At 56.4% G+C, this 27799-nt stretch overlaps 2 protein-coding genes across 3 annotated transcripts in view; one reads left to right on the top strand and one right to left on the bottom strand.

Annotated features, from left to right (window-relative positions):
• Positions 1-21610, top strand: part of ADGRA2 (adhesion G protein-coupled receptor A2) — a 34594-nt gene extending 12984 nt beyond the window's left edge. Inside the window, exons 2-19 of one of the 2 annotated variants that reach the window (XM_027599584.2) lie at positions 116-187; positions 9773-9844; positions 10122-10193; positions 10367-10438; positions 10718-10881; positions 11093-11306; positions 11863-12027; positions 12621-12819; positions 13334-13483; positions 13617-13778; positions 14608-14832; positions 15019-15235; positions 15827-16035; positions 16762-16889; positions 17203-17326; positions 17800-17945; positions 18445-18534; positions 18773-21610. In XM_027599584.2, coding sequence (XP_027455385.1) covers positions 116-187; positions 9773-9844; positions 10122-10193; positions 10367-10438; positions 10718-10881; positions 11093-11306; positions 11863-12027; positions 12621-12819; positions 13334-13483; positions 13617-13778; positions 14608-14832; positions 15019-15235; positions 15827-16035; positions 16762-16889; positions 17203-17326; positions 17800-17945; positions 18445-18534; positions 18773-20024 — 3733 coding nt within the window. In that variant the 3' untranslated portion in view covers positions 20025-21610. The remainder of the gene's footprint in view (positions 1-115; positions 188-9772; positions 9845-10121; positions 10194-10366; positions 10439-10717; positions 10882-11092; positions 11307-11862; positions 12028-12620; positions 12820-13333; positions 13484-13616; positions 13779-14607; positions 14833-15018; positions 15236-15826; positions 16036-16761; positions 16890-17202; positions 17327-17799; positions 17946-18444; positions 18535-18772) is intronic. The other variant, XM_027599585.2, reaches the window with a different exon arrangement.
• Positions 21611-21832: 222 nt separating this feature from the next.
• BRF2 (BRF2 RNA polymerase III transcription initiation factor subunit) lies at positions 21833-25922 on the bottom strand. Its single transcript, XM_035726267.1, has 4 exons — positions 25625-25922; positions 24506-24565; positions 23727-24048; positions 21833-22881 (listed from the first exon to the last, which is right to left on the bottom strand). The coding sequence occupies exons 1-4, from the start codon at positions 25776-25778 to the stop codon at positions 22155-22157; spliced, it is 1263 nt and encodes a 420-aa protein (XP_035582160.1). The 5' UTR covers positions 25779-25922; the 3' UTR covers positions 21833-22154.
• Positions 25923-27799: the final 1877 nt, after the last annotated feature.

Raw genomic sequence — 27799 nt, 5'->3', positions numbered from 1 at the left:
GCCATTGATACAGAAAGCGACATGGTTATACCAGGGAAACCGTATCCCCTCTCCATCCACACTTTCTGGCTTGTAACAGCATGTTCTCCTGCCTGTGTTCTCCCTGTTCCTTCAGGCTCTTGAGCAACAACAAGATTACTGGGCTCCGGAATGGATCCTTCTTGGGACTGTCCCTGCTGGAGAAGCTGTAAGTGCTGGGGCAAAGTGGGGCGGAGTTGGGGGCCGGTGGTCATGGGCAAGAAGTCAATCCAGGCAGGATGAGGAGGGACCCCTCAACCCCAGAACCTGCTGGCTAAGTGGGGCCCAGGGTCAGACCCACGGGAACCCTGCCCAGGGCTTGACCACCAGGTGGAGGGTACGGAGAGAGGGACCAGCTCCTTCCCCAGTGACAGCAGTGAGAAGTAGGGAAACCTTGCTGGTCTAGGGAAGGATGGGGCTCAGGGAAGTTCATTAACGCTCTTTAATGAGCAATTAGCTGTGAGGGCTGAGCCCCTTAGCTGGCCAGATGCCACCTCCCTGCTCCAGCTGGGGGCCCAGCATAAAGGGCTGAGGAGGATTTAGTGGGACTGAAGCCTCTTCCCCCCCACCCCCGCCCCACAAACAAATCAACAAACAAAGCCCATGGGGCTAGTGCCCTGGGCCGAGGGTGGGGAGAGTGGATCCCATCCAAAGGGCCCCCACCCCACCGGCCCTGGTTTGGAGCTGCATCCTCCGGGCCGCCCTACAGGCCCAGGCAGCCTGGCTCTGCGCTCAGGACTCCAGGGGCCCTGCTGGCCAGAAGGGACTTTTTTTCCCAGAGTTGGGGGCCTGACTTAGTTGAGGGCAAGTCACTTAACCTGCCAAATGAGGGGACTGACCCAGCCCCTCGATTCCCCGCTCAGCTGGCCTGCCCCAGGAACCACAGCCCGTACGACAGCTTTGGGTCCTGTCTCCTCCCCAGGAGACCTGGGCCCCTGTCCCTCCTGGAGCCTGATCCTTGCATTCTCCCCTGCCTCCGGCACCCTGTCTCCTGCCTCTGCTCCCACCCTGCGGGGCGTTCCCAAATCCTTCAACAGGGCCCCTGCCCCTTGACTTCCATTTTTCCCCACCAGGCGTGGATCAGTGTGATGGAGGATACAGAAAAATAAGGTGGAAGCCTGCCCTCAAAGAGCCCGAGATTACGGTCTAGTGGAGACTGCCAGTGCCATGTGTGTTAGAATTCAGTAGGTTGGGGTTTCCATAAAACCCAAAGGAGGGACGTCACTGACCGGTGAAGGCTGGAAAATTCGAGGGTAATTGGGATGCAGTCTCTCCATGACATGGAGTGTAGATCTTCAACCATGACAACAACCTTACAAGGTTACCTCTATGACAGCCCACTTCACAGGGGAAGGGAAAAGCTGTCTCGCAAACTCCCCAGCCTGTGAGGAAGGCGCGGTGGCCTGGCTGGCTTCGTGGCGGTGGGAAGGGGCAACCCCATGTTGGGGGTGGAAGGCCGAGCATGTTCTGTCGGATCTGGGGCGTGGCCGGGGTGGGAGGGGGTGTTGGGACGTTAGTGGTGGTGCATGCACACAGCGCCGTGACCAGGTCCCTCCACTATCTGCTCTGTCGCTCACAGACCGGGTGTCCAGACGAGGAAAAAGGGCTGCCACCGAGCGGCTAGTAAAAAGTGTCCTGGGTACCGACAGATCGGGAACATTTTCCTCTCCCACAGGCAGTCAGGCGTGTGGGAGCTCTGATTCCTGAGCTCAGCCCAAGCTTGGTCTCCGAGGGCTGAGTGGCAGGAAACCACTCGCTCCTTCCAGGAATCTTTTGGAGGATGACAAACTGCAGCTGCCTCCAGCCCGTTGCCGCCCCGAGGCGCTGTCGCTTCTCCTTACCGTGAGCCAGACAGCTCTGAGCCTCTCGTGGCCCCATGGGCATCTGCCCATCTTTACCCCTCTCACTTTATCAAAGACCCGCCGGGTCTCCCCGCTTCTCCTCCTTTAGTCTCACGAGGGTCAACTTCCTGATGAAGAAGAGAAGAGGGTCCTTTCCTTCCCACCCCTGCCCACGTACTGAATCCCCCCAGCACCGGGGACCCGGGTGACGGTGCAGCAGGTGCTTTCAAAGCATGGGAAGCAGAGAGAAATGAGAGCACGGTCAAGGAACAATGACGAAAAGCTGAATCACATGGCGGGGCAGGAGCGTGGGGCGGGAGACAGATGAGAGTTCAGAATCCTGAGTGTGAGCCCTGCTCTGGTAGGAATCATCCAAGGCCTTCATTCTAGAGATATGTACTGAGCCCCCTTTGTGTGCCGAGCTCTGTTCTAGGCATTGGGAGTGGACCCAGCGCCTGCCATCAGGGAACTTACCCTCTATGGAGGGGACACAGAAAATGGCAAATAAATGTGTAATATATCAGGTGATAAGTCTACAAAGAAAAACAAAGCAGGGTTAGGGGGAAAGAAAGCAGTGATGGTAGGGGGAGGCTGCTATTTGGTGTAGCGAGGTCAAGGAAGGCCTCGCTGACAAGGTGACTGAGCCCGAGGTCTAAGGGAGGGAGGAATCTGGAGGGGAAGGCCCTTGGGTCCACTCTATGCCTGATGGGTCTGAGGAGCAGAAGGACCTGTCGATGGGAAGTGGTAGGAGCTGAGGTCAGAGTGATGCTGCGGTGGGTGCCAGGTCTGGGATCTCAGTTTCCTCATCTGTACAAAAGGGGGGAATAGGGTGGTTTGTAAGCTACATTATGGATTTTCAATTCTATGACCCTTGGATGTGTATGTGTGTGATACCCACGAGTGCTGCTTGAGAAGGAAAAAAAATCAGAGCACCCAAGGTTGCAGCCAGGCTTTCCAGAAGAGGGGAAGCCTCTGGGCAGAGGCGTGTGCTGTGTTCAGCAGGTATGCATGCTTCCCAGGGATAGAAAGGCCAGGCAGGGGCTGTAGGAGCCCAGGACCTCCAGCCTGACTGATCACCACTGTTTCAGTTGGGTTCTCCAGAGAAAGAAAACCAATAGGAGATGTGTGTGTGTGTCTTTATATAGATATGTAAAGAATTATTGTATATTAGTTCTTTATAAAGAAATTTATTTTAAGGAAATGGGTCATGTTGTTTGTGGGGGCTGGCAAATCCAAAATCTGTAAGGCCAGGCCAGCAGGCTGGGAAGTCAGGCAGGAGTTGATGCTTCAGTCTCCAGACAGAATTTCTTCTCCAGGAAACCTCAGGTTTTTTTTTTTGCTCTTAAGCCCTTCAACTGATTAGATGAGGCCCACCCATGTTATCCAAGGTAATCTCCTTTATTTAAAGTCAACTGCTTGTAGATGTCCACCGCATCTACAAATTACCTTCACAGTAACACCTCCATTAGTGTTTGATTAAGTCACAAGGTGCTATCGCCTGGCCGAGTGAACACATAAAACTAGTCCTCAAAACCACTGTCCCACCATCCCAGGGATGGGGAGAGATCCTATGCCCCACTCCCAGAGATGCTAATTCATCAGGTCGGAAGGGGCCTGGGAATTTTTTACAAGGTATGCAGACGATTCTCATGCTCATCCGGGGTTGGGAACCAGTGGACCAGATGACCCCGAGACTGTGGGCCTATTCATCACAAATGAGACGCTGTGGCCTGGCGTGCAGTTGGTGCCAGGAAACACTGATCTCTCTGTCCTGTCAAGCTCAGACATCCAGGCTTGGGCAGCTGAGTCCATGGCAGCTTAACATCCCACAGTCTGTGAGCTGCAAGTCCCGTGGGAGGGTTGGGGCCTAGCCTAATAACTGAAATGGTAGGTCTGGGCTGCAGAGAATGCCAGCATTGCCTCCTTGTGCTGAGAGCCTCTCTGGCCTTTGAAAATGGGTCAAGTATAAGCGTATGGGGGGAGGAGGTCAGCCTGGTCCCTGTTAATGGCGGGGGCTTGAGGCTGGGAGGGGATACGGACAGGGCGCTGCGTGGGGATGTGCCTTCGATGATCTCAGGGGAGGACAGGTGCTCCAGAGAGGCTGGGGGAAGAGTGGGGGACTTACCTGTGGGGCTCTATCAGCCAAGCAGGATGGACAAGCAGAGAGGCTGGGGGGAGAGTGGGGGACTTACCTTGTGGGGCTCTATCAGCCAAGCAGGATGGACAAGAAAACCTGAAACAGGGTCCAGCAGAGCAGTTCACCGCCAGCCCATGGCGTGTACAGAATCGTCCAGATGGGCGCTGAGGCCCTGTCTCTGAGCCTTCCCCTCTGTATCCCACCAGCCCTCAGCATGGACAAGCCTGTTACCCAGAGGAAAGACTTCTGGGGTGGAGGAGACGGGGTGGGCCAGGAAGGGCACGGAACTCCATTCTGGAGTCAAAGAGGCCTGGGATTGAGTCCTGCCTCTGTCATTTACTTTCTGCGTGCCTCCCCAAGCCTGGGGTTTCTCCCCTGGAAAAGGGGGCAATACGGGACTCCTAGACAGGCTGTCGTGGGGACGGCATGGGCTTTCAGTAAATGCCTGTTCCCTTCCCTTCTCCTCGGGAGAGTTTGAAGTTGCAAGATGTTATGTCGGCAGCCCCCCGTTGCATGGGATTTGCCCAGAGCTCCCCAGCCTTGGCGGGCAGTCCTGGAGCTGAAACGAGCGTGCGTGCATGCGTGCCTGCCGAAAGTACTCGCAGCTGGCCCACCCCTCTGGTCCCTGGCATCTCCGCCCACATCCCCCACCACGCGCCTTCAACAGGAAGCAGGCCACCAGAAGACCTTCCCGGGCTCCCAGGGTGCCCCGGCCACAGTGGGAATCTCCCCAGAATGGGGACCAAGTGGGCCACGGGACAGCCAGCCCCCAGAAGAGGCCAAGGGAGAGAGCCTGGGCATGCACGCGACAGCGAGGGGCTCTGTGTGGACACACGGCCCCAGAGGCCTGTGCATGCCTGGAGGAGAGGACCTGGTGAGGGGAGCCTGGTCAGCCCCAGGATGATTTGTCATTGCCTAATGAGATTAATGAGCCCAGGGGGCTGGTATGCGGCGGTGCTGGGGCACTCATTAGAAGCAGATGCTCATGGGAATGGGGGGGGGTTCTGGGGGTGGAGTGGTTCTCACCCGCCAGGTGGTTTCCATTAATCTATGGGCGGGGCCATGAGCAAGGCCGCCTGGCCGGGTCCTCCTCCCCTTCCCATCCCCACTCACACTGGGGAGGAATGCAGAAGAGAGGCTGCTGACGCTGGGAACAGCTGAGGGCTGGGAAGGGAGGCTTGTGGGCTTGGGGACAGCCCTCGTGCCTGCCCTCGTAGCCCCAGTGCCTGGCAGAGTGTACATGCTGAATAAATAACTGTTGGATGATCTCAGAGACAAGAGGGGCCCGGCAGGGGGCGGGACCATCTCGGTTTTCTCCCGCCAGATCCTCTCCCTGCCCTCCCCCACACACCCTCCATACCTGCGCAGGGGTCTGGCCGGCTTCTCGGCCAGCCCCCGCTTTCGAAAGACCCTTGGAAGTCCTGGAGGGTCCAGGGAAAGCTGCTGTGCGGCCTCCGAACCTATAATTTGGTTTCTAAACCCACAAGCGGGGAGGTCTTTGGGGGCCGGAGGGAGCCAACTTGGGGCCACCCCACCCTGTCCAAACGCGGTACACGGCTCGTCCTCACACGTGCACGCTCTGGCGTGCAAACTCACTCTTTAACAGCTTTCGTGAGATAGAATTAACATCCCGGAACGTTCGCCCGCTTAAAGTGTGCCATCCGATGGCTCGGAGTGTATTTACACAGTTGTGCAGCCATCGCCGTCTAATTTTAGAACATTTTCATCATCTCCAAAAGCAACCGTGCATCATTAGCAGCCACTCCCCACTCCCCCTCCTACTCCCAGCCCTAAGTAACCACTAATCTCTCTGCCTCTATAGATCTGCCTATTCTGGACATTTCATCTAAATGGAATCATATCATATGTAATCCTTTATAACTGGGCTTTTTTCACTTAGCATAATGGCTTCAAGCCTCATCCAGATTATAGCATATATCAGCAGTTCATTCCATAAAATACGGCCAAATAGTATTCTGTTGTGTGAATGGAGCACAGAAGCTTTGTCCGGTGACGGGCACTTGGGATGTTTCCACTCTGGGGCTGTGACCATTCCTGTTCAGGATTCTGCGCGGACGTACCCTTCTTTCTCCTGCACATGTACCTGGGAGCGCAATTGCTGGGTCCCTTGGTAACTCTGCCAAACTGGTTTTCACGGTGGCTGCACCATTTTACACCAGTAATGTATGAGGGGTCCAGTCTTTCCACACCCACATCAACTCTTGCTGTGGCCCATTTTTTCTATTATCACCATCTTAGCGTGTATGAGGTGATACCTCACTGTGGTTTTGCTTTGCATTTCCCTAATGACTCAAGAGTGTCGACTCTCTCTTCGTGTGTTATTTGGTCATTTGTATCTGCTCGTTGAAGAAATGTCTATGCAAGTCCTTTGCCCATTTTTTTCAGCTGGTTTGTCTTTTTATTATTAGAGTTGGAAGAGTTCTTTGTATGTTCTAGATAGGAGTCCCTTATCAGATACATGATTTGCAAACATTTTCTCTCATTCCCTGGGTTGCCTTTCACTTTCTTGATGGTGTCCTTCAGAGAGCAGAAGTTTTAAGTTTTTATGAAGTCCACTTTATTAATCTGCTCTTTTGTTGCTTCTGCTTCCATACTCAGTCTTACACTCAGCTTCCTGAGCTCCAGCTTTCCCAAGAAGGGTATAGGGTATGATTTGCTCTCAGGAATAGCCCCCCTCCCCGACTTCTGCCATAGAGTCCATTCTGGCATAGATACAGGGAGAGGATGCCTTGAGTCAGGGTAGCCTGCTCTGGGTTGGGCGAGGGGTGGTCGGGAGAGGAGGCTCCATCCACACACCAAACCTTTCCCAGCTTCCAAGACCTGGGCTCTATGGAGGCAGGGAGAAGATGAGAGATTCCACATCATAGAAACATCTGTTCACCCCCATGACCTCACCTAAGAAATGAAGGGATCTTGGGGTACCTGGATGGCTCAGTCGGTGGAGTTTGCAACTCTTGATGTTGGGGCTGTGAGTTCGAGCCCCACACTGGGTGTAGGAATTCCCTAAAATTTTTTTTAAATCTTAAGGGAAAAAAAGGAAAGAAATGAAGGGATCAGATTAGACAATCCAGGGCAGGGGTTCATCACCTGGGTTCCACAAGCCCCCTGAAATCATGGACACAGTGTTGGGTAGAGTGCATTTTTCTGAGGCAGGAGTCCATAGCAAGAAGCACCAACCTATCGGGACCTTGCTGGTCAAAAAAAAAAAATCCAAGTTCTAGGATAGCATTTCCTCCTGCTGCTAGGGAGGGTAGAGCCCCAACCTGCTTCCCCTGCCTTAGAGACCAGGACCCCACCGGGCTGTCAGAGCTCAGCCCAGTGAGCAGCCGTGGGCCTGCACCCCTCAGGAGAAGACCCAGGCCTGGCCCTTCTGGGCACTCGAGGGGCTGCCTGGGTCACCCCTGAAACCACTCTGTGGGCGTGAGGCAAGGGGGCAGGAATGCCAGCGCTTGGTGGAAGCTCCCCTCTCAGAGGGCCCCGGCGTGGCTCTGGGCGGCAGGAAATCCAGGGCAGGAAGGGGCTGGGGCCCAAGTGGCCGCCTTGCTCCCATCTGCAGAGCATCAGTGGGGCAGGCGGGGTGGGGGCTCTCAAGGGGGGCCAGGGAGGAAATGAGAATAAACACAGCGAGCGGAGAGGGAAGAGGCGGGGGGCTGCGGCCTCAGCCCCTTGGCAGCCCATGAAGGGAAGTGACACAATGAGGAATGTGTTTCCCTCTGCCCGTCCCCTGCGTGGGGGTGGGAGGCAGAGCCCTGAGAATGGCCAGACCCCAACCGGGGCCAGGGGGCACATGCTGGAACGTCACCGGAGGGGGGTGCTTTGAGGGTGGGGAACCAAAAGGGGGGTGCCGGCAGGAGGGGCAACCCAGGGCAGGCAGGGCACTCCCCCCCCAACCCCGTCCATCTCCAGTCTCCATACTGCATGAGCATCCAGGGTCTGCGTTCTTGCACGTTCCCTGCTGGGGTACCACCAGCACGCCTGAGTATGGAAGCCATCTCTTCTTTAGGAAGCTGGCCCCTTCTGGTGGCTTTCCCTTCTTTCTCAAGGGGCTTAGGGTTATGGAGGCCAAGTCCTCGGTATGAGGGTGTTTCATTTCTCTCTCTCTCTCTCTCTCTCTGGGTGTTTTTGTCCCCAGCTGGGACTGGCTATGCGAAAACAGGCCCCCTGGTGGGATGGCACCTCCCCATCCTGGACACCCATTTCCTCTCCCAGAGCTGGGAGTGGCTGGTTAACCCCCTCCTACCCATAATCCAGACATATCCCTGAGACTTTGGCAGGCAGGGCCAAGTGCCCCGTGTGTCAGCCTGGGCTGGAGGGTCACAGGGCCTTGGAAAACAGGTTGACCCCAGGTATCTCTGTCAATCTCCTCCTTCCTGTGTAGGCTCTTTCCAACCGGTTGATTATTCCAGGAACCCTCCACCCCAGCCCTCTGCCTCATAAGCACCCTCTGCCTGGGTGGAGAGCAGATAGCAAGCAAGGAGGCTGCAGCCCCCATCCCAGGGTCCCAGGAGGGCAGGCAGGCTGGCTGAGGAGTGAGGCTTCCTGCCACATTGCTCTGTGGGGCTGCAAGCGTGCTGGTTGGGCTCAGGAAAGACTCAGGTGGTCCTTGAGTAGTTGGGTGAATGGCCAGTTGGTGGTCTAAGCACCTCTTCTGGTGGCTGAGCTCAGAAAGCAGAGGATGGGAGGGTAGGCAGTGGGCCAGCACTCACCTTGGTCCTTAGTGGCCCCAGAGAGCTGCCAGTCTGGGTTTGAGCTGGGGCCAGGTGGGCACTGGTGGGTCCCCAGGGGGCAGGAACTGCCCCTTCACCTCTGTCCCCGCCACCACTGGGGGAGGGGATGTAAGGGAGGAGGGTTGCTGTCTGGTCATGTGGTTGCCTCTGAGCAACCAAATCCTGGGACAGAAGCTGCTCTGATGACTCACCTGCACTTCACTGCCCTGAGTGGGTGGCCCTTGGCCCCATGGAGCCCTGGGGTGGGGAGGCACCACCTTCTGTCTGCACCCGCTGGAGCTCAGCCCAGGGATGGCGTTTCCCTTGCCACCTTCCCTCAGCACTGTGGGCTCCTAGGAGACCCTGGGGGGACGGGGGGAGGCAGGTGAGCAAGTCTTTACCCCCTCAGCCTTGCCTTCCTCTTCTGAAGAATGAAGGGCTGCCATGGGGGTTTATAATTCTGCCTTGGAGTCAGAGACCCGGGTCAGGCCTGCAGGCGGTCATCAGCTGCCTGACCTGTTTCCTCACCTGTCAGATGGAGAGATCAACATGGATAGAACAGCTATGGAAGTACCTCCCCCAGTGCCAGGCTCCAGAAGATCTTACCTTTGTATAGCAATTTACGAAAGACTTAAAAAAAAAAAAAAAAAAAGACTTTCCCTCCCATTTTCAAATGGTTCTCATAGCCCCTGTGAGATCCTTGGCATCTCAGATGGGAGCGACCTGGGTGAGGCCTCCCGGCTCCTAGTTCAGTGCTGGCTCCATTCCTTGTTTCCACCCAAGGGGACCCCATCCCATCTCTTGGCTTCTATATTCTTCCTGACATCTTTCTGACCAGCACCCCTTGATGGTAGCCGGGGGAGGGGTGGGTGGCAAGGAGACCTATCTGAGAGTTGGGGTCCTTCGTCCAACCTCCCCACCAGCACTGAGGAGAGTAGAAGAAAATCCAGTTCCCAACACTGCTGGTAAAAATGGGGCTTCCCCACCCCAGGGGAGTGTGTGGCCCCCAGAGTGGGAGAGGGCTGAGGGCTCCCACTTGCCTCCCACAGGGACCTGAGGAACAATGTCATCAGCACGGTGCAGCCTGGTGCCTTCCTGGGCCTGGGGGAGCTGAAGCGTTTGTGAGTGGCATGTCCTGCCCCCCAAGCCCTCCCAGCCCGCCCTCTCCCTGGAGATGGTCCCCTGGATCCCAGGACCGGCTCTCCCTTCTTGTCTCCCCACTCACAGCTCCCCTCTCCGCACACAGTGTATGGGGGGGCAGATGGGGGAGACACTTCAAGCCCATCTCCTCGTTCATCCTGCTCCCACACAAGCCCCGGCCACACACGTGTGTCCCACACAAGCGGATCCATGTGCTACTGTCTGGCCGGCTTGCTGAGGTTGTGTGTGTCCCCCTAGAGATCTCTCCAACAACCGGATTGGCTGTCTCACGTCTGAGACCTTCCAAGGCCTCCCCAGGCTTCTTCGACTGTGAGTGAGGGGCAGTTAGTGGGGAGGAGGGGGAGGGAAGGCTCGCTTCGAAAGAGGGGTTGGGAGGAAGGAGGCAGCAGCAGACCCTCATAGGCCCCCCGCATTCCCTTCACTCACTCCTCCCTCCTCTGGCCCAGGGAGACCCTAAGATCCTGGCTCCCTGTTCCCTGCAGAAACATATCTGGAAACATCTTCTCCAATCTGCAACCTGGGGTCTTTGATGAGCTGCCAGCCCTTAAGGTTGTGTGAGTATCTGTTCCCAGCCCAAGGACTCAGAGCCCTGCTGCCTTTCTCTGCGCAGGAAGGACACACATAAGCATCATGACCACGGTGGCCAGCCTTATGAGTAGGCAGGACGGGCAATGGCTGAAACCGCCGTATTTGACTTCCCACTATCGCCAGGCTGGGGGTGCGCATGTACCCCCCATACCCCTTCCAGCCACAGTCTCTCCCAGGGCTCCATCCCCGCCCTGGAGCCCACACTCGCTGTGCTCTAGTCTGTGGCCCCTCTCCCCATTCTGCAGGGATCTGGGCACTGAGTACCTGACATGTGACTGCCGCCTGCGCTGGCTACTGTCCTGGGCCCGCAATCGCTCCCTGCAGCTGTCCGAGCACACACTCTGTGCCTACCCCAGTGCCCTTCACGCCCAGGCCCTGGGGGGCCTCCAGGAGGCCCAGCTGCGCTGCGGTGAGCACATCCCCCTCTGCACACCTGCCGCTTGGTGCAGATGCGCTCCTGAAGCCCCCCCCCCCCCCCCCCGCTGGCTCCATGCTCCCTCTGCCTTAAGGGTTATTGGGTGGTGGGCGCCTTCTCCAGGGCATGCATCCTCTCCCTCAGATCCAACTGGGGGTCCCACCCTGGTGCATGAAGGCCTCCCTGCCCATGTCTCCTCCCACAGAAGGGGCCCTGGAGCTGCACACGCACCACCTCATCCCGTCCCTGCGCCAAGTCGTGTTCCAGGGTGACCGGCTGCCCTTCCAGTGCTCCGCCAGCTACCTGGGCAATGACACCCGCATCCGCTGGTACCACAACCGGGCCCCCCTAGAGGGCGACGAGCAGGCGGGCATCCTCCTGGCCGAGAGCCTCATCCACGACTGCACCTTCATCACCAGGTACAGGCCCTGCTGCCCCTTCCCAGCCCAAGGCATGGGGTAGGGGAGGCACAGTGCCCATCACCCGCCCCCCAAAGGAGCCCTGCTCAGACATGTTCTGGAGAGTAGTTCCTATGCGTGAGAGCACACGTGTGTGTTTATGGAAATCCAGGACTGAGTCATAAATGGTCTGACTAGGCGATAGAAAGTCAACGCCTGATAGAAAAAAAAAAAGGATTACATTTGACGTTTCTTTAGCGCTTTTACAATGTATATAGTGACTCTCACCAAATTATGGGACTGAATCTCTCCAAGAGACTTGCATGGGAGGTCCTATTAGCTCCATGCTAAGGGTGGGGAAATTGAAGTTCAGGAAAACCATACCATAAGGCCAGTCGGAATTAAAGGAGTATGTACTTGTATCCCTCGCTCAGTCAAAGAGAAAAGAACCCCAGAGCTCCTGCCCCACACGCCCCCAGTCAGGGGCTGCGTGTGGGTAGACGGGGCCAGGGCACTTAGGGAGGGTGGCCCGGCCACCGAGAGTGCCTCGCGCAGCCAGCCCTCCGCCCGCCCGCAGCGAGCTGACCCTGTCTCACATCGGCGTGTGGGCGTCAGGGGAGTGGGAGTGCTCCGTGTCCACGGCCCAGGGCAACGCCAGCAAGAAGGTGGAGATTGTGGTGCTGGAGACCTCCGCCTCCTACTGCCCCGCTGAGCGAGTTGCCAACAACCGCGGGGACTTCAGGTGCGGTGCCCTCTGCCACCCTGGCCCCGCCCCCACCTCCGCCCCAGCTCCTGCGTCGTCGTTGGAGAACACGCGCCCCTCCCCCCCTCCTGGCTGCCCATCTCCTGTAAGTCCCCAGCCCCAAGTCCCACTGTCCCGCTGTTGTTTTTACAGAGACCTTATCTTTTTGTATAAAGTCCCCATGTGACATATGCTGTGCAGAACAAAAAGTTTGGGTGGGTTTTTTTTGTTTGTCTTGTTACTTTGCATTAATAGTTTACAAAACTATCCCACAACGGATATCAGATTTTAATATCCCCATGGGCATCTCCGTGAGGAAGGGCAGGTATTATCCTCCCCATGGACAGCTGAGAACACTCAAGCCCAGAAAGGGTAAGGGGCTTGAAGTCAGGGCTCCAGGTCTGAACAAACACGGACTCAGAGAGAAGGTGGAGCTCGGGAGCCCCTCGGAGCCCCTCGAAGGCCAGTCCGAACCCTCTCTCTGAATCCCTCCCCCAGGTCCCAAGGGGTTCAGCATCCCAGGTCTAAGGGCAGAGGAGGGACCCTTGCTCTGAGGAGCTGGGGCATTAGCAACCTCCCGCCTCTGCCCCCAGGTGGCCTCGGACTCTGGCTGGCATCACAGCCTACCAGTCCTGCCTACAGTACCCCTTCACCTCGGTGCCCCTGAGCGGGGGGGCCCCAGGCACCCGAGCCTCCCGCCGGTGTGACCGAGCTGGCCGCTGGGAGCCAGGGGACTACTCCCACTGTCTGTACACCAATGACATCACCCGGGTGCTCTACACCTTCGTGCTGGTGAGGCCAGGAGAGGAGAGGGGCGGGGCGGGTGGGAAGGTGGTGGCATCCCATCAGCTCTGGTTCTGGGGAATGGGGAGGGGAGCCCCCTCATGGCTGTGGGCTCTGCTGTGCCTCCAGTCTGTGGGCGTGAGCAGTGAGGGGCTCTTGGTCTTCTCATTTAGCTTTTCTCCTTCTAGGGCATTCAGATCCCTCCTCCTCCCCCTCCAGGGCCACCCCAAGCATCTTTATTCCCAAACACAGCAAGGGCAGCCTGAAGGAGGAAAACAAGGAGAGCGTGAGGTCGTCCCATTATCCTTAGGCCAGTGGTGTTAGAAGTGGGCATCCCTGAGTCCTGATGAGTTCATTCCTTCCATGTGCCTCCTGTCTTGATTAGACCCCGCTGGTGGGCTAGACCCCTCTCCCCAGGCCTTATCGCCCCGAGCGTCGGCACAGACAAGGGGGCCCCCTAGGGGCAGTTCTCGGGGAGAAGGGGCAGAACTGGACCATCTCCTTTCTCCTTCAATTCTCCCAGATGCCCATCAACGCCTCCAATGCGCTGACCCTGGCTCACCAGCTGCGCGTGTACACGGCGGAGGCAGCCAGCTTCTCGGACATGATGGATGTTGTCTACGTGGCTCAGATGATCCAGAAATTTTTGGGTTATGTCGACCAGATCAAAGAGGTGAGATTCAACCCGGCCTCTGGGGCCCCTGAAGACCGCCCCCCCATTTGCTCAAGCCTCTTGTACCCCCAGCCCCTGGGCCCCACACCCGACTCCTGCCCTCAGTGACTCCCTGCCCCCCCCCCCCCGCCAGCTGGTGGAGGTGATGGTGGACATGGCCAGCAACCTGATGCTGGTGGACGAGCACCTGCTGTGGCTGGCCCAGCGCGAGGACAAGGCCTGCAGTGGCATCGTGGGCGCCCTGGAGCGCATCGGGGGGGCTGCCCTCAGCCCCCACGCCCAGCACATCTCTGTGGTAATATGGGTCAGCTGGGAGGGAGCTCCTTGGGGAGTCCAGCCCTGGGAGGGACCTTAGAGTCAACTGGGGCCGGCCCCTGCCTGCCAGGAGGAAAACACTCCTGTCTCCGGGCAGCAGGTCCTCCAAGTATGCACCTGCCATGAGCCCAGCTAGCGAGAACCCTGGTGCATGACTCAGTTGTGTGGAATCTGCCTCCGAGTCGTCAGGGGCAGTGCAGAGGAGAGGGAGGGGGCCGGTGACAGGGAGAAGTTATGCCAGACTTCATGGTGGGGAACCGAGTTGTTAACGCTAGCCCAACAGAAATAAACAGGAGGCAGGGTAAAAGGAGCCGAAGGGATGAATATAGGAGGAGACTTGGAAGCAGGGCGACAGCACTGTGATAGAATGAGGAATCACGGAGACTCCTGCTCCCTAAGAAGAGGGTGACATTGCCAATGGTGGGTTGTGAACCGATGAACAACCACCACAGAGCATCTTCTACGTGCAAGATACTGTGCTAGGCACCCCGGGTGGTGTAAGGAGGCTGGACGTGGACCCTCCTCTATGGCTTGGCTGGGGTGGCAGAACTAGTATCTGCTAAGAGGTGAGCCAGATACAAGGTAGGGTGTGAGTGGGAGGAAGGCTCTCAGAGAAGGTGCCATGGCCAGGGCTTGGGGAGCCCCCACAGCAGATGTCACATGGCCAGGCCTTGAGAAGACAGGAATAACGTGTAGGGGGGCACAGCCTGAGCAAACCTGCAGGGAGGGGGAGTGGGCAGTGGCGGGTGCGAAGCCAAGAGAGAGCTGCTGTATCTCAGATGGGGAGGTGACAGGCTCCCTGTCCCTAGAACTCACGGAACGTGGCATTGGAGGCCTACCTCATCAAGCCCCACAGCTACGTGGGGCTGACCTGCACAGCCTTCCAGAGAAGGGAGGCAGGAGCCCCAGGCGTGCGGCCCGGGGGCCCTAGCCAGAACCCCTCCCCGGAGCCCGAGCCCCTGGCTGACCAGCAGCTCCGCTTCCGCTGTACCACAGGGAGACCCAGCATTTCTCTGTCCTCTTTCCACATCAAGGTGGGCACCGGGGGTGGGCCGCGGGGGCGGACACGCCTAGACGCAGGTGCCTGGGGCGGGGTGTGTGTGAGTGTGAGTGGAAGCAGATCCAGAAAAGGGGGTTCAGGGGAGGGGGGAGGAGGGGACCGGAAGGCCCGAGTCCTAGGGGTTCCCAGATGTCTCTGAGGAACTCCCATGTCCCCCCAGAACAGCGTGGCCCTGGCCTCCATCCAGCTGCCGCCCAGTCTGTTCTCGTCCCTTCCGGCTGCCCTGGCTCCCCCTGTCCCCCCAGACTGCACCCTGCAACTGCTGGTCTTCCGAAATGGCCGCCTCTTCCGCAGCCACGGCAACACCTCTCGCCCTGGAGCCGCTGGGCCTGGCAAGAGACGCGGTGTGGCCACCCCGGTCATCTTTGCTGGAACCAGTAAGGGACTGAGCTCCCCATGCTGCACGGAGCGCTCCCAAGTGTCTGCCCGGTGCCCCTTCCCCCTGCCCTCCCCTCACCCACAGCCCCCCTAACACCCTGGGGGAGGTGGCCAAGGAGAGTGGCCCCTCAGCATTTCTCAGGGGCATAAGGGAAAGAGACATCCTCTCAAGGAAGGGACTGCTGGAGAAAAGGCTCTGGAAGACATTGGAATTTATAGCCCAGATCTGTCAAGTTTCAAAAGGGTTACAAACACCCCCCCCACTCCACCCCGAGTCCTCTCTTCACCTTCCTGTCCCTCAGAATTACCTTCTCCCTTCCTTTCCCTGAGCCCAGCCATCACTCGTTTGGCATTTAGAATGGGCCACCTCCCAGTGCTTTTTGATTCATCCTTGGGTCTCCCTGGTGAGACGGACAACCTGGAAGGCAGGGCCCGAACTGGCATCCAACTCCATCCGGAAGCCCAGCACACGTCCTGCCCCCCCCCCGGGAGCCCTGCTGTCTTGCTGCTGCTTAGCTCTGTAGGGTGAGCCTCCCCACGGCCTGGTTCTACCTTGGTTCTACCCGTGTGGACCTCCCTCTCCCCTGCAGGTGGCTGTGGTGTGGGCAACCTGACCGAGCCAGTGGCCATTTCACTTCGGCACTGGGCTGAGGGGGCTGAACCTATGGCAGCTTGGTGGAGCCAGGACGGGCCGGGGGGCCCCGGGGGTTGGAGCTCCGAGGGCTGCCAGCTCCGCTCCAGCCAGCCCAATGTCAGCTCCCTGCACTGCCGGCACTTGGGCAACGTGGCCGTGCTCGTGGTGAGTGGAATGGCGGTGGGAACTTGGGAGGACCAGGGACCAGGGAACGGGGGTGAGGTGGGGGTGAGGGTAGGAGTATTCTGATCACCTGGAGCCATATTGAACTACAGAAAGGACAGCGGCCTCATCAGGCCTCATGACTGTAGGATTCATGGGGAAATGTCCCTCTGGTCTTCCCCACACGTTTTCATCTTTCAGGAGACAGGGAGGTCCTGCCTCCACTCATCGAGATAGATAGATCTGGAACTACCCAGCCTGGTCTTCACATCCTGCACTCTCTGAGACCCAGATTGTTAAAGTGGGGGGAAAAAATCTGGGACCATTTCTCCTTTCTGGTCACCCTCCTCACTCACGGTCTGGCTCCCCCTCCCTCACATTTTGCACCCCACTTTCCCAGATCCTGAGCAGACACGCAGCTGGATTATAGACAGAAACCTCCCCCTCTTCCGTCATCTCTGATTTTTAGGCTGAGAAGAGTCCCCAGAAGGGCAAGAGACGAGGAGGGAGGGACCGGTAGATCATTAACACTACCTGGGACTGACTTTCTAAGAGTGGCTGTCTCCACACTTACATCTTTGCCCACCTGGATGGACGAGGGGCCGAAGCTGAGGACCAAAGCTGACCGGGCTTGGGAAGAGGAAGAATGGTGTGGGGGACTGGCCAGGACTCCATGGGGTGGCCTCTACCCCTGGCTTCCTACTACTTCCTCTTTCCTACTCTTTCCAGGAGCTGAGTGCCTTCCCCAGGGAAGCGGGGGGCTCTGGGGCAGGGCTGCATCCTGTCGTGTACCCCTGCACGGGCCTGCTGCTGCTCTGCCTCTTCTCCACCATCATCACCTACATCCTCAACCACAGGTGGGGGCCCCTGCGGTGGGGAGGATGGGGAGGGAAGGCTGTGGGTCTCCCTGAGTACTGGCCAAGGGTTCCTTTCCTAAGTGGGTCCACATGGCGTCCCCAGGCTCTTGCCTAGCATCTTACTGGAAGGTTCCAGGGCTGGAAAACACATTTTGGGGGTTAAGCCCTCCCTGCCCTGGGGCCTCTCTCACATTCACACACATGCATGCGCACAGATATCTGCCTTCCCCCCTTGCTCTCCCAATGGCCTTGAGACCCCATGGACCTGACCTTGGGTGGGTGGCCCATTAATTAAAGACTGTTTCTGGGGCAGCTCCATCCATGTGTCCCGGAAGGGCTGGCACATGCTGCTGAACCTGTGCTTCCACATGGCCATGACCTCCGCCGTCTTTGCCGGAGGCATCACACTCACCAACTACCACATGATCTGCCAGGCAGTAAGCAGGAGAAGGGGCTGGAGTGGGGGTGGGGGGCGGTCCAAGATGAGTGGTGGCAGCCTAGGCACAGAGTCAGGAGGTGCACGGGAAAAAACGGGGGCTCCTGCTAATAGGCTGCAGGTCCGCCGTTGTGTCCAGCCTTGCTGGCGTGGGGGCCATGGGAGTCGGGGTGGTAAGAAGTAGAGAAACTACAAGATGGGTCTTCAAAGTGGAGACTGGGGATCTGCAATGGAGGAGAGGTCAGGGACAAGGCAGACAGCAACGGCAGGGTTGTGAAAAGTCCCCCGAGTGGGAGAGAAGCATGGGCTGGAAGGAGAGAGGGTGACAGCAGGGACAGAACCTTGAGGAGGCTCAGGGTAGAGCTGGGGGTGGAACAGTGGGAGGAGTGGGAGAGTAATACCGTGGACTGGGGCTCTGGGGTGGCTCCAGTACTAGCGGCCTGGTCCCCCAGCCTCTGTGGCTTGATCCCGCAGGTGGGCATCACTCTGCACTACTCTTCGTTGTCCACACTGCTCTGGATGGGTGTGAAGGCCCGAGTCCTCCACAAGGAGCTCACCTGGAGAGCGCCCCCTCCACAAGAAGGGGACTCGGCCCCGCCCGCGCCCCGCCCCATGCTCCGGTACTGGCCTCCAACTGTCAGCTTTGCAAGGGTGAAGGGCTCCGAGGCGGGTGAAGGACACCACCATCTGTTTTCCCAGGGTGGAGGCGGGGCGGGTCCAAAGTCCTGGGTGAGCACTCTCCAAAAAGAGAAGAGGCAAAGCCCTAGGTGGCGCCAAGTTGCCCAAGGCCATGGAGTGGGTGCACCCTTAGGGCTCTTCAGGGCTGACAAGGCCAGGGAAGGAAGTGCCTCCAAAGGGCATTGGGTAGGGATCCTGGCAACCCGAGTGGCACCCTGACTTCTGTACTGTTTCAGGTGAGAGAACAATTCTGGCCTCTGTCCCTTAGAACAGTCATGGCCAAGTCCCCTAGGAACTTACTGAGCCTGCAAAAAAAAAAATCTGAGAGAATTTAAAGGGGAAAGAGGATGGGACAGAGTCCCCGAGTCAAGGTTTCTGAGCATCTGTTTGCAACCCACTTGGTTCCCCACATCTCTGACCCCAAACCCCATTCCCCTCCAGGTTCTATCTGATCGCCGGAGGGATCCCACTCATTATCTGTGGTATCACAGCTGCAGTCAGCATCCACAACTACCGGGACCACAGCCCCTAGTGAGCGCCGCCGCCTGCCTGCCCCACACCACACCTACCCGCCCCTACGCTGGATGCCTTCTACTTCACTGGCAGGGGCACCTACCTGCAGGCCCACCCGGCCAGTGACCCAACCTAAACCCACGCATGTTGCCTAAGCCAGTCTCTGCCTTGCCACTCACCCTGTCCTATCTCCCCAACCACCCAGCCACCTCAGACATGCTCCCCGTCCTCACCCACTGCCTGTGTCTCCCCTCAGCTGCTGGCTGGTGTGGCGTCCGAGCCTAGGAGCCTTCTACATCCCGGTGGCTTTGATTCTGCTGATCACCTGGATCTATTTCCTGTGTGCGGGGCTGCGCTTAAGGGGTCCTCTGGCACAGAGCCCGAAGGGGGGCACCAGCAGGGTCTCCCTGGAGACAGGGGAGGAGCTGAGGGGTTCCACCAGGCTCAGGAGCAGCGGCCCCCTCCTGAATGACTCAGGTTCCCTTCTGGCTACTGGGAGCGCTGGGGTGGTGACACCAGGGCCCCCGGAGGATGGTGACGGCCTCTATTCTCCGGGAGTCCAACTGGGGGCGCTGGTGACCACGCATTTCCTGTACCTGGCCATGTGGGCCTGTGGGGCTCTGGCCGTGTCGCAGCGCTGGCTGCCCCGGGTGGTGTGCAGCTGCCTATATGGGGCGGCGGCCTCCGCCCTGGGACTCTTCGTCTTCACCCACCACTGCGCCCGGCGCCGGGACGTTAGGGCCTCCTGGCGTGCCTGCTGCCCCCGGGCCTCGGCCTCCCGCGCCTCACCTCGGGCCGAGCCCGCCGCCCCAGAGGACGGTTCCCCCGTATTCGGAGAGGGCGCCCCCTCCCTCAAGTCCTCCCCGAGTGGCGGCAGCAGCAGCCACGCGCCGCCCCTGGGCCCCTGCAAGCTCACCAACCTGCAGTTGGCCCAGAGTCAGGTGTGCGAGGCGGGGGCCCGCGGGGAAGGGGAGCCGGAGCCCGCGGGCTCCCGGGGCGGCCTCGCTTCCCGCCACCCCAACAACGTGCACCACGGGCGCCGCGCGCACAAGAGTCGGGCCAAGGGGCACCGCACGGGGGAGTCCGGCACCAAGAACCGGCTCAAGGCGCTGCGCGGGGGCGCGGCGGCCGGGGCGCCGGAGCTGCTGTCCAGCGAGAGCGGCAGCCTGCACAACAGCCCGTCTGACAGCTACCCGGGCAGCAGCCGCAACAGCCCGGGCCTGCAGCTCGAGGGCGAGCCCATGCTCACGCCGTCGGAGGGCAGCGACACGAGCGCCGCGCCGCCCCCCGAGGCCGGCCGGCCGGGCCAGCGCCGCAGCGTCAGTCGCGACAACCTCAAGGGCGGCGGGGTCGGCGCGCCCGAGCGGGACAGCAAGCGGCGCTCGTACCCGCTCAACGCCGCCAGTCTCAACGGCGCGCCCAAGGGGGCCAAGTACGATGACCTCGGCGGGGCGGCCACGGGCGCCTGCATGAAGACGGGCCTCTGGAAGAGCGAGACCACCGTCTAGGGCGGGGGTGGGCGACCCTGTGGGACACACCGGCTTCCCTGGGGCCCTCAAAGACGTCCACCGGTGCGTCAGCAGGTTTGAGGGAGACACACCAGCGTTAGTCCCGGAGGCTGGGGAAAAGGACAGGCAGAAGGCCTGCCACTGCCCTGAGCGCCGTCCCTCCGGGGTAGCACGATCCCAGGACCCCGAGTGGGATACATTTCCGTCCCAGCCCAGGCTAGTTTGGGCAGTCGACTCGGTGCCGTCCGGGGTAGTGGGGGAATGTGCTGTCGGCCCCCAGGTGGACCCCTCCCTAGGTACTCCCCACATCTCATCCACCCTGCCTCGCTGGTGGCCGTCCGCCCCATCAGGAAAACAGATGACGGGAGCTTGAGAACCGTGTTCTCTCCTCACTGCCCTCCTCTGCGGTCAGCCATCTGTGCCTAGATCCTAGGGCCTCTCCCCCACCCAGCTTTCAGCCAACTAGGCGGCCAGGCTAGCAGATGAGCCAGGTGGCCAGGACCCATAGGTGCTGCTTTTAAGATAAACTATGCAAGAGAAAGTGGAACAGTGTGCAAGGCAGCCCTGGAGATGGCCTTCTAGGGAAAGGGTGCACAATCAGGGACAGACACGTCCCACAGGAGTGGTGCGCAAACCATACAGCAGGGCTTTAGAGGTGGTGCCTCAGGACAAAGCCAAGGCCCTGCGCCTAAGAAGCTGCCTCTGCCAGATACCCAGGAAAGATCTGAGGCAAGTAGAGAGTAGTGCTTAGATTTGGAGTTGAACGCAGTCCTGCCCTAAACCTGGCCCTATAAACAGTGCTCTGAAGAGAGGTGCCACCACAAGGCCACAGGCGGGGCTGGAGAAGCACTTACTGTTCAATGACAAGACCCATATCCCCAGTCTGCGCCTGCCAACACCAAGGCACTGGGGAAGAGCACTTCCCTGCCTCCATGAGGCCATATGCAAGAACCATTCCAAGAATTTGATCTCTAGCTCCATATTAGGGAGAAACCTCCCCAACATCGAACCAGCTTCCTGCCTCACAGAAGCCCAAGCTGAATCCCCCAGGGCAGCAGGTAGGGTCCCTGTGGCTCACGTGGGGCCTGTGCCTTCACTACTTTTAAACACCAGCACCCGTATTTCCCCCAACCTAAAAACCACCACCAGCCTTTTACTACAGGACCCAACGAAAAGTGGAGGGAAAGCTGAGCCCGGGGAAGAGGAACAGGAAAACCAGACCTGCTCCAGGTCCCTCTCAGTGTCCATATTCCCGCAGTCTGATCACCAAGGCAAAAGACAAAAGGGAGGGGAGAAAACCGACACACCTTGGGATGAATCCTGTTATTTATGCTTGCTGCACAGACAATATTAGACCAAAAAAAAAAAAAAAAAAAAGCTTCGTATTATTCTTCCACGTATGCTGGCTGTTTACATACCCTGCCAATGCCTTAGCACTGGAGAGCTTTTTGCAATACGCTGGGGAAAAGGGAGGGAGGGGATGAGAAGTGCCAAAGAAAACATGTTTTTAAAAGCTCGGGTTTTATACAATAGAATGTTTTCTAGCAGATGCCTCTTGTTTTAATATATTAAAATTTTGCAAAGCCCTTTGAGAGCTATATAACTTTAGTCCACCCACGGTCCTTTTGTTATGAGGTAGAGGATTTTGTGACCCCTATACATGAGAACCCACCCATGCCTGTAGATGGATGCAGGACCAAGAGGTGCCCAGTTCCCGTCCTCTGAGGGCTGATAGCATCCGCAACGCCAACCACTCCACACCAGCACGGACGGCCCATCAGGCCTGCAGCAGCAGTGTATCCAAGCCAAACCAGGAGAAAGCCTGACATTCTCCAGCCAGGGTAGGAGGAAAGCCATCCCTCATAACATGAATGTGTGCACCTTCCTCTCTGGGACCATCCCTCTCAGGGATGGGATTCTCTCCAACCCAGTTGTGCCTGCATTGCTCCTGACTTCTATTCCAGGACCCAGGGTCCAATTAACTGCAGAGTCCCTTGGTTCCTTTAAACGAGGAAAACAAACAAACAAACAAAGCCTGCCTCAGGACTCACATACACTTATTTCTCCAGATAGGACAGGCCTATGATCAAGCTGCTGTCCGAATGGTGGGAGTGCTCTCTCGGATGCACCTCAGGGAGGGTTAGAAACCCCCGTGGCAGCCTGTCTTGCAGCTTGAGCTTTCTGAAAGTCCCTCACTTCCTGAGGGGTACGCAAATACTGCTCTATCTCACTGTCAGAAATATCCTCATCTCCAGTGGCCGTGGAGATAGGGGGTGGGGGACAGACCCGCTTTGGGGGCTTCAGCATGCAAGGTGGGAGGAGAAGGGCAGGACTGGCTGGCCGCTTGCCCTCGGGCGGACCTAAGGAACTACTCGCCACCTCCTTTCCCTGCCCTGGCCCCTGGCCCCGTCCCTGCTGCTCCTCCTCCCCAGCGTCCGACTCTGCCGGTCCGTCTCGAAAGGCCTTGCGGACCAACGTGTGGCGGTGCTGCAGGAGGTCGCCGATGTGCTTCACCACAGACCGTTTGTCGAGCCTCAGCACCTGCAGCCAGGCCAGCTGCTCAGCCATCCGCAGCAGCACAGCCAGCAGCTCCTGCAGGCGGGAGGAAGCAGGGCAGGGCAGGTCCACATTTGCCAACTTACAAAATCGGGCAAGGGAGCACGTCAGACGCTCTGAAGGCTGCAGCGACTGCCAAGCCAGGAAGGTAGCAGCAGTGATGACAGGCAAGGGATGCCGCCCGGTCACCAGCCACGTCTCGTCCGCCAGCTCCACCAACTGCAGTGTGCGCGACAGCATCTTCTCTTTGTCTTCCACGTATTTGGCTGGCACGGATGGGGAAGCTTGGAACAGTCTGAAGCTGAAAGAACCAAAATGAGAGTCTGGGCTCCGTGCCTATGGGGGAGGGGGCTGCTCTGCCAAAGTGAGGAAAAGCAGTCTCCTAATGACGGGCAAGCTAGTCTCCCCCCTTGGAACACTCAAGCTTGCTGGGTAGCGAGTTTCTACAGGTGCTGAGAGAAGACAGGTGGAGTGTTCTACTTGTGCAGTGAAGGGCAGGAGAACCCACAAGGAAGCACACGTTTGTCAGCACCCCCGTCAGCCATTATTCTGAGCGCTTTCCAAATGTTCTCCTTTCATCTCCTCTACACCCCACTATATGCATTTATAGTTTAAAAAAAAAAAAAAAGGCCCATTGTCATCCAGCTAGAAAGTATCTGAGCAAACCAAAACCAACACCACTTGACACTGACAGCCTTTGCTTTCTACGGTATTTTTCAGAAAAAAAGAAAAGAACACAGCTACTTAGGAGAAAAAAAAAAAAAGGCCCAAGCTTCTGCCTCCAGCCCCATCACTAACATCCTCTCACCTGCATTCACAGATGATCCTGCTGAGGCAGGGCTGTTACACACAGCCAAGCGGGCCACGCACAACATGAGAGCTGCAACTCAGCAGCCCCGTGCCAAGGCTAACGCCTACTTTGCCTACAACATTAGGCTGCAGTAAGGCCAAAGGGATTTGGAAATGGCAGCAGTTTAGAACTGTAAAATGGAATTAACCTTATTAGTCCTAGACACAAGGGAGGGAGAATAGATTTTTTCTCCCAAATCCCTTTCGAGGGGCTTTGGTGAAAAAGAGCCAGCCACAGGTCAAAGGACGCAGGTCTAAGGAGCCAGCCCATCCCAGGGTTTCCCAGCGGGCGGGTACCTGCTGCAGTAAGTCTTCACCAGGTCTGCCAAGCACAGAGATGGCACATCCAGCCCCAGGAGCTTCACTATCTGCATGTAGGTGCCAGAAAACACATCCAGATCTGCATACAACAGGGTGCAGATGGTTCCCATGGTGAGGGGCCAGTTATGCTGCCGGCAGGTGATTAAGACACAGCACCCAACTAACACCTCCTTCTTCTGCAGCCTGGCAGCACGGATTCCAGAGTGCCGGTAGGCCTGCTGGTAGTAGGCAACTGCTGTGTCCTCAAATGTCGATGGCAACTGCAGGACTCGGCAGAGGTCTCTCACTCGGCGGAGACCTAAGAAAGCCCACCACAGGAGTTAAGAGGGGTCGAAGGCGCTACTGTGCAGCTCCTAGCAATTTTTGCTAAACTTGCCTCCAATACCAGATGCATGAATAATGCACCTTTCTACGGTGACAAGAGTGACATTTGGTGAGGTCATTCTAAAGACAAATCTGTGGAGAGAGTCAAGTTTAACCCACCATTCTTTGGAGGCTGGCTTGGTTCAGAGCCAAGCCAAAGTATGATCTGGGATGCGTGGCTCTACCTCTGACACAACCCCAACAAACCCAAACTGTATACTGAATTAGAACTTATACTCTCTTAGAACCACCTGCATTCTTTATTTCTATTTACCATTCTCTTCTACTCTACCTTACACAATAATGCTGAAAACAGGAAAAGCAAGAGGATGGGCTGGACCATCAGGAGAATTTTCTTTAAGGTCACCATATCACAAAAGGTTGATTCTCACCTCGTTGCTGGCTGCGACTAACTTGTTCGTTTTCCCCTGTGCTTCGGGAATAGGTTACTTCTGCAAGATAATGGACAAGAAATAGCTTGTTTAGCCTTTATTCACCAGACCCCTGGCCTCCCACCATACAAAACCAGAGAGAAATCATATCATTAGGCTCTGCTCCCTGTCTCACAGAAGGCACCCATTTTTGCACATTAAAAGTCTATCCAGTCTTCTATGTCCACAAGTAGTATCAAATACAGAGATTGAGGAAGGTCAGGAGCGCACTAAAGTGGCTTTGAGTATTCCAAATTTTCAGCCCTCCCTCCTGCATATCCAATCCAGGCAATTTTCCTGACTTGATTTTGAGGGCTGCACTGGCCAGGGACTCAGAAAGCAAAGAAAAAAAGGATATTTTTGCCAATTAGTACTAAAGACTACTTCGGGGGTAATAATTTGTCCGTATTTGTAAAGAATTGACCCACAATCCTTCCATCACACCCAGACTAGGTAAATTGAGTGGAACTTTGTTTCTCTTTGTTTCACTTGGTCAACGTTTATTATTCTCTCTCTCTACACACACACACACACACACACGTTTATTCTCTCTCTCTCTACACACACACACACACACACACACACACACTAGGTAAATTGAGTGGAACTTTGTTTCTCTTTGTTTCACTTGGTCAACGTTTATTATTCTCTCTACACACACACACACGTTTATTATTCTCTCTACACACACACACACACGTTTATTATTCTCTCTACACACACACACACACGTTTATTATTCTCTCCCTCTACACACACACACACGTTTATTATTCTCTCTCTACACACACACACACACACACACACACACACACACACACACACACACACACACACACACACACACACACACACACACACACACACACACACACCCCCCTGGATGCCAGATACCGCACTAGGTGCTAGAAAAACACAGATGAAGGGCAGTCCCTAAGCTCCTGCAGCTCACTCGGTCGCTTTCTCCAGTAGTTTAGCGTACACGTGACGAGAGAGCGCGAGAGGAATCAGAGGACTCTGACGTCAATCCCTCACCACCCCAGGCTATACGCACGACCCTGGAAAGGTTGGCACAGATACCTCGGAGGTTGCCTTCGTCGCTGAAGGTGGTAGTAAGGACCCCCTCGGTGACCACGCAGCCACAGTCTGAGCACACCAGCTGGCTCTGCGAATAGTGCGAGTCTTCCACGAGCTCGGTGGACCCGCAGTCGGGGCAGTGGCCGCCGCCCGGCATCTCACAACCCAGGGCCGCGTAAGCTTTCAGGTCTGTACTCCTACGTCCGCGACAGCAATAGTGGAGAAGCAGGAACTAGGAGGGGAGCCTTCTAAGCGCTGCACCTTTCTCTTCCGGCCAGAGCAATCGCGGTATACGTAGGTAGTTCTGTCTGCCGACCACGCGTCACTTCCGGTCCGTTTCTCTGCGGGCTCGGGTAGAAAGGTGAGCTAGGAGAGAAGGTTCCTAGAGCGGACCCCGTCTTCGCGTCCCCTGGTATCTGCGGTCAGTTTGACTGGGGGTTGAATTTGGGTGAAGTATCTACCTACATGGACACACTTAACACACAAGAAATTGTTGCCGTTCCCACAACTCTCTTTTCTGAAACTCTAGGAGAGTCGTAGATTCTCCGTTTCTCTTTGGTAACAAATGTTGATTTTGGCCATAGTACTGTTTGCCTAAAAGGAAGAATATTGTAGTGAGAGAGCAGGAAATTGTGTTCCACTCTCCAGAGCGGCTTTTCCCAGGCAAGTTGTTTCCTCTCTTTGCAGTCTGTTTTTCTAGAATGAGGGAGTTGAATGAAAATCCAGAGGGGCGAACACAAATGCTTTCAGAGGCTAGGCAAGGAATGTCTAAGGAGTTGGGAGTGAAAGAATATGGGGGTGGTGAGGCTTTGGGCAAACTGGAGGCTTCAAGCAGATTTAGGTGTTTTTAAAAGCTGAGCTTTAAGATACTCCAAGATTCTGACTCCAAAGTTCCTAACTTGGTACAGTATAGATCAAAGAATCTTGAGCAAAATTGTGCCTCTAGTTACACTATCATAGAAACCAAGCTTACACATTTAAATTCTGTTATGTTTGAATATAAATTAAAAGGCACCAAAGAGAGTATTTTCTAAGTAAATCCTAATTGCACTCATGAAGAATCAGCTATGTTGAAAAACAAGAACACTGAGTTAAATGACAAGTGCCACCAGAAGCCTGTCCCTTATGACTCCAAGAAAGCAGATGGGAGTCCGCACAGCGAGTGCCTAAAGTGTATGTGGAGAATTTGTTTCTCGGGCTGACAGTAAAGAATTTCAGGTAGGCTCTTGGCATTAGCAGATTTTAGGAACTGTTGTGGGCTAAATTTCAACCTTACATTGGGGGTTGAGGATGGAAAGGTAAGATGAGCACTTTCCACTGAGAACAGAAAATGACTGAACAGCTCTATGCAGAATGAATTGAGGAATAAGGATGTTTTGTCAGGCCTTAACAAAATGGGATACTCCCTTGAGGAATAAGATACAGGTTACAGCTGCCTTCCTTAGAAGACTAATAAATTATGCATTCTAAAGAATTTTCAAAATAAAAAATGGAGCTTATTAGTCTAAAGAGACAGGTGACATAATGACCATGTACCCAGAGAGTCCTCAGAGGATTTGGGCCTCAAAAAGAAGGGGATCTGATCGGACAGGGCTGTAGGTTCTTTTGAAAGACCTATGATCAGTGGTCAGGTACACAGGATTCCCTGTATGCCTAAGGAGACAGTGAGTTCCCTCGACCACAGTGGGGAACAAGGGCATTTCTGACACAAAGATTGCATTTTATCTACAATCCAAGCGTCAGCTTTCTCTGCTTCAGATGTCACTTACCTTTAGTATAAATTGGGAAAGAGGTGCCGTTCCTTACAAGAATTGTCCATTCAACAGAAGCCCCCCTGGCTCACAAGTTCCTTCCCTCTGCCCATGGCTATTCCCTAAACCTCCCCTGCTTTGCTACAGGCACAACAGAATTTCCTGCACCTTGGACCTCAGTGGGCTGGCAGGATGCCTTTCCACTGACCAGCTGTTAGTTGGCCTGTGAACACAAAGCAGCCAGATTTCCATTTTCTCATTCTCCACACCAGCATCACGAGACTGTTAATGTACCTTCCTGAAGGGTTGAGGAACTTAAGGTATTGTAATAGAAATGAAAAATATATTTGTAAAATGGGAAATTTCATAAGACTCTCCTCACAGTTCAAGAGGAATGCATTAAAAAAAAGAAGCAAACCAAACCAAA

The sequence above is a fragment of the Zalophus californianus genome, chromosome 2, assembly GCF_009762305.2.
Source record: "Zalophus californianus isolate mZalCal1 chromosome 2, mZalCal1.pri.v2, whole genome shotgun sequence".
Lineage (NCBI taxonomy): Eukaryota > Metazoa > Chordata > Mammalia > Carnivora > Otariidae > Zalophus > Zalophus californianus.
The sequence above is the reverse complement of the archived record's forward strand: the minus strand, read 5'-3'. Positions and strand labels throughout refer to the sequence as shown.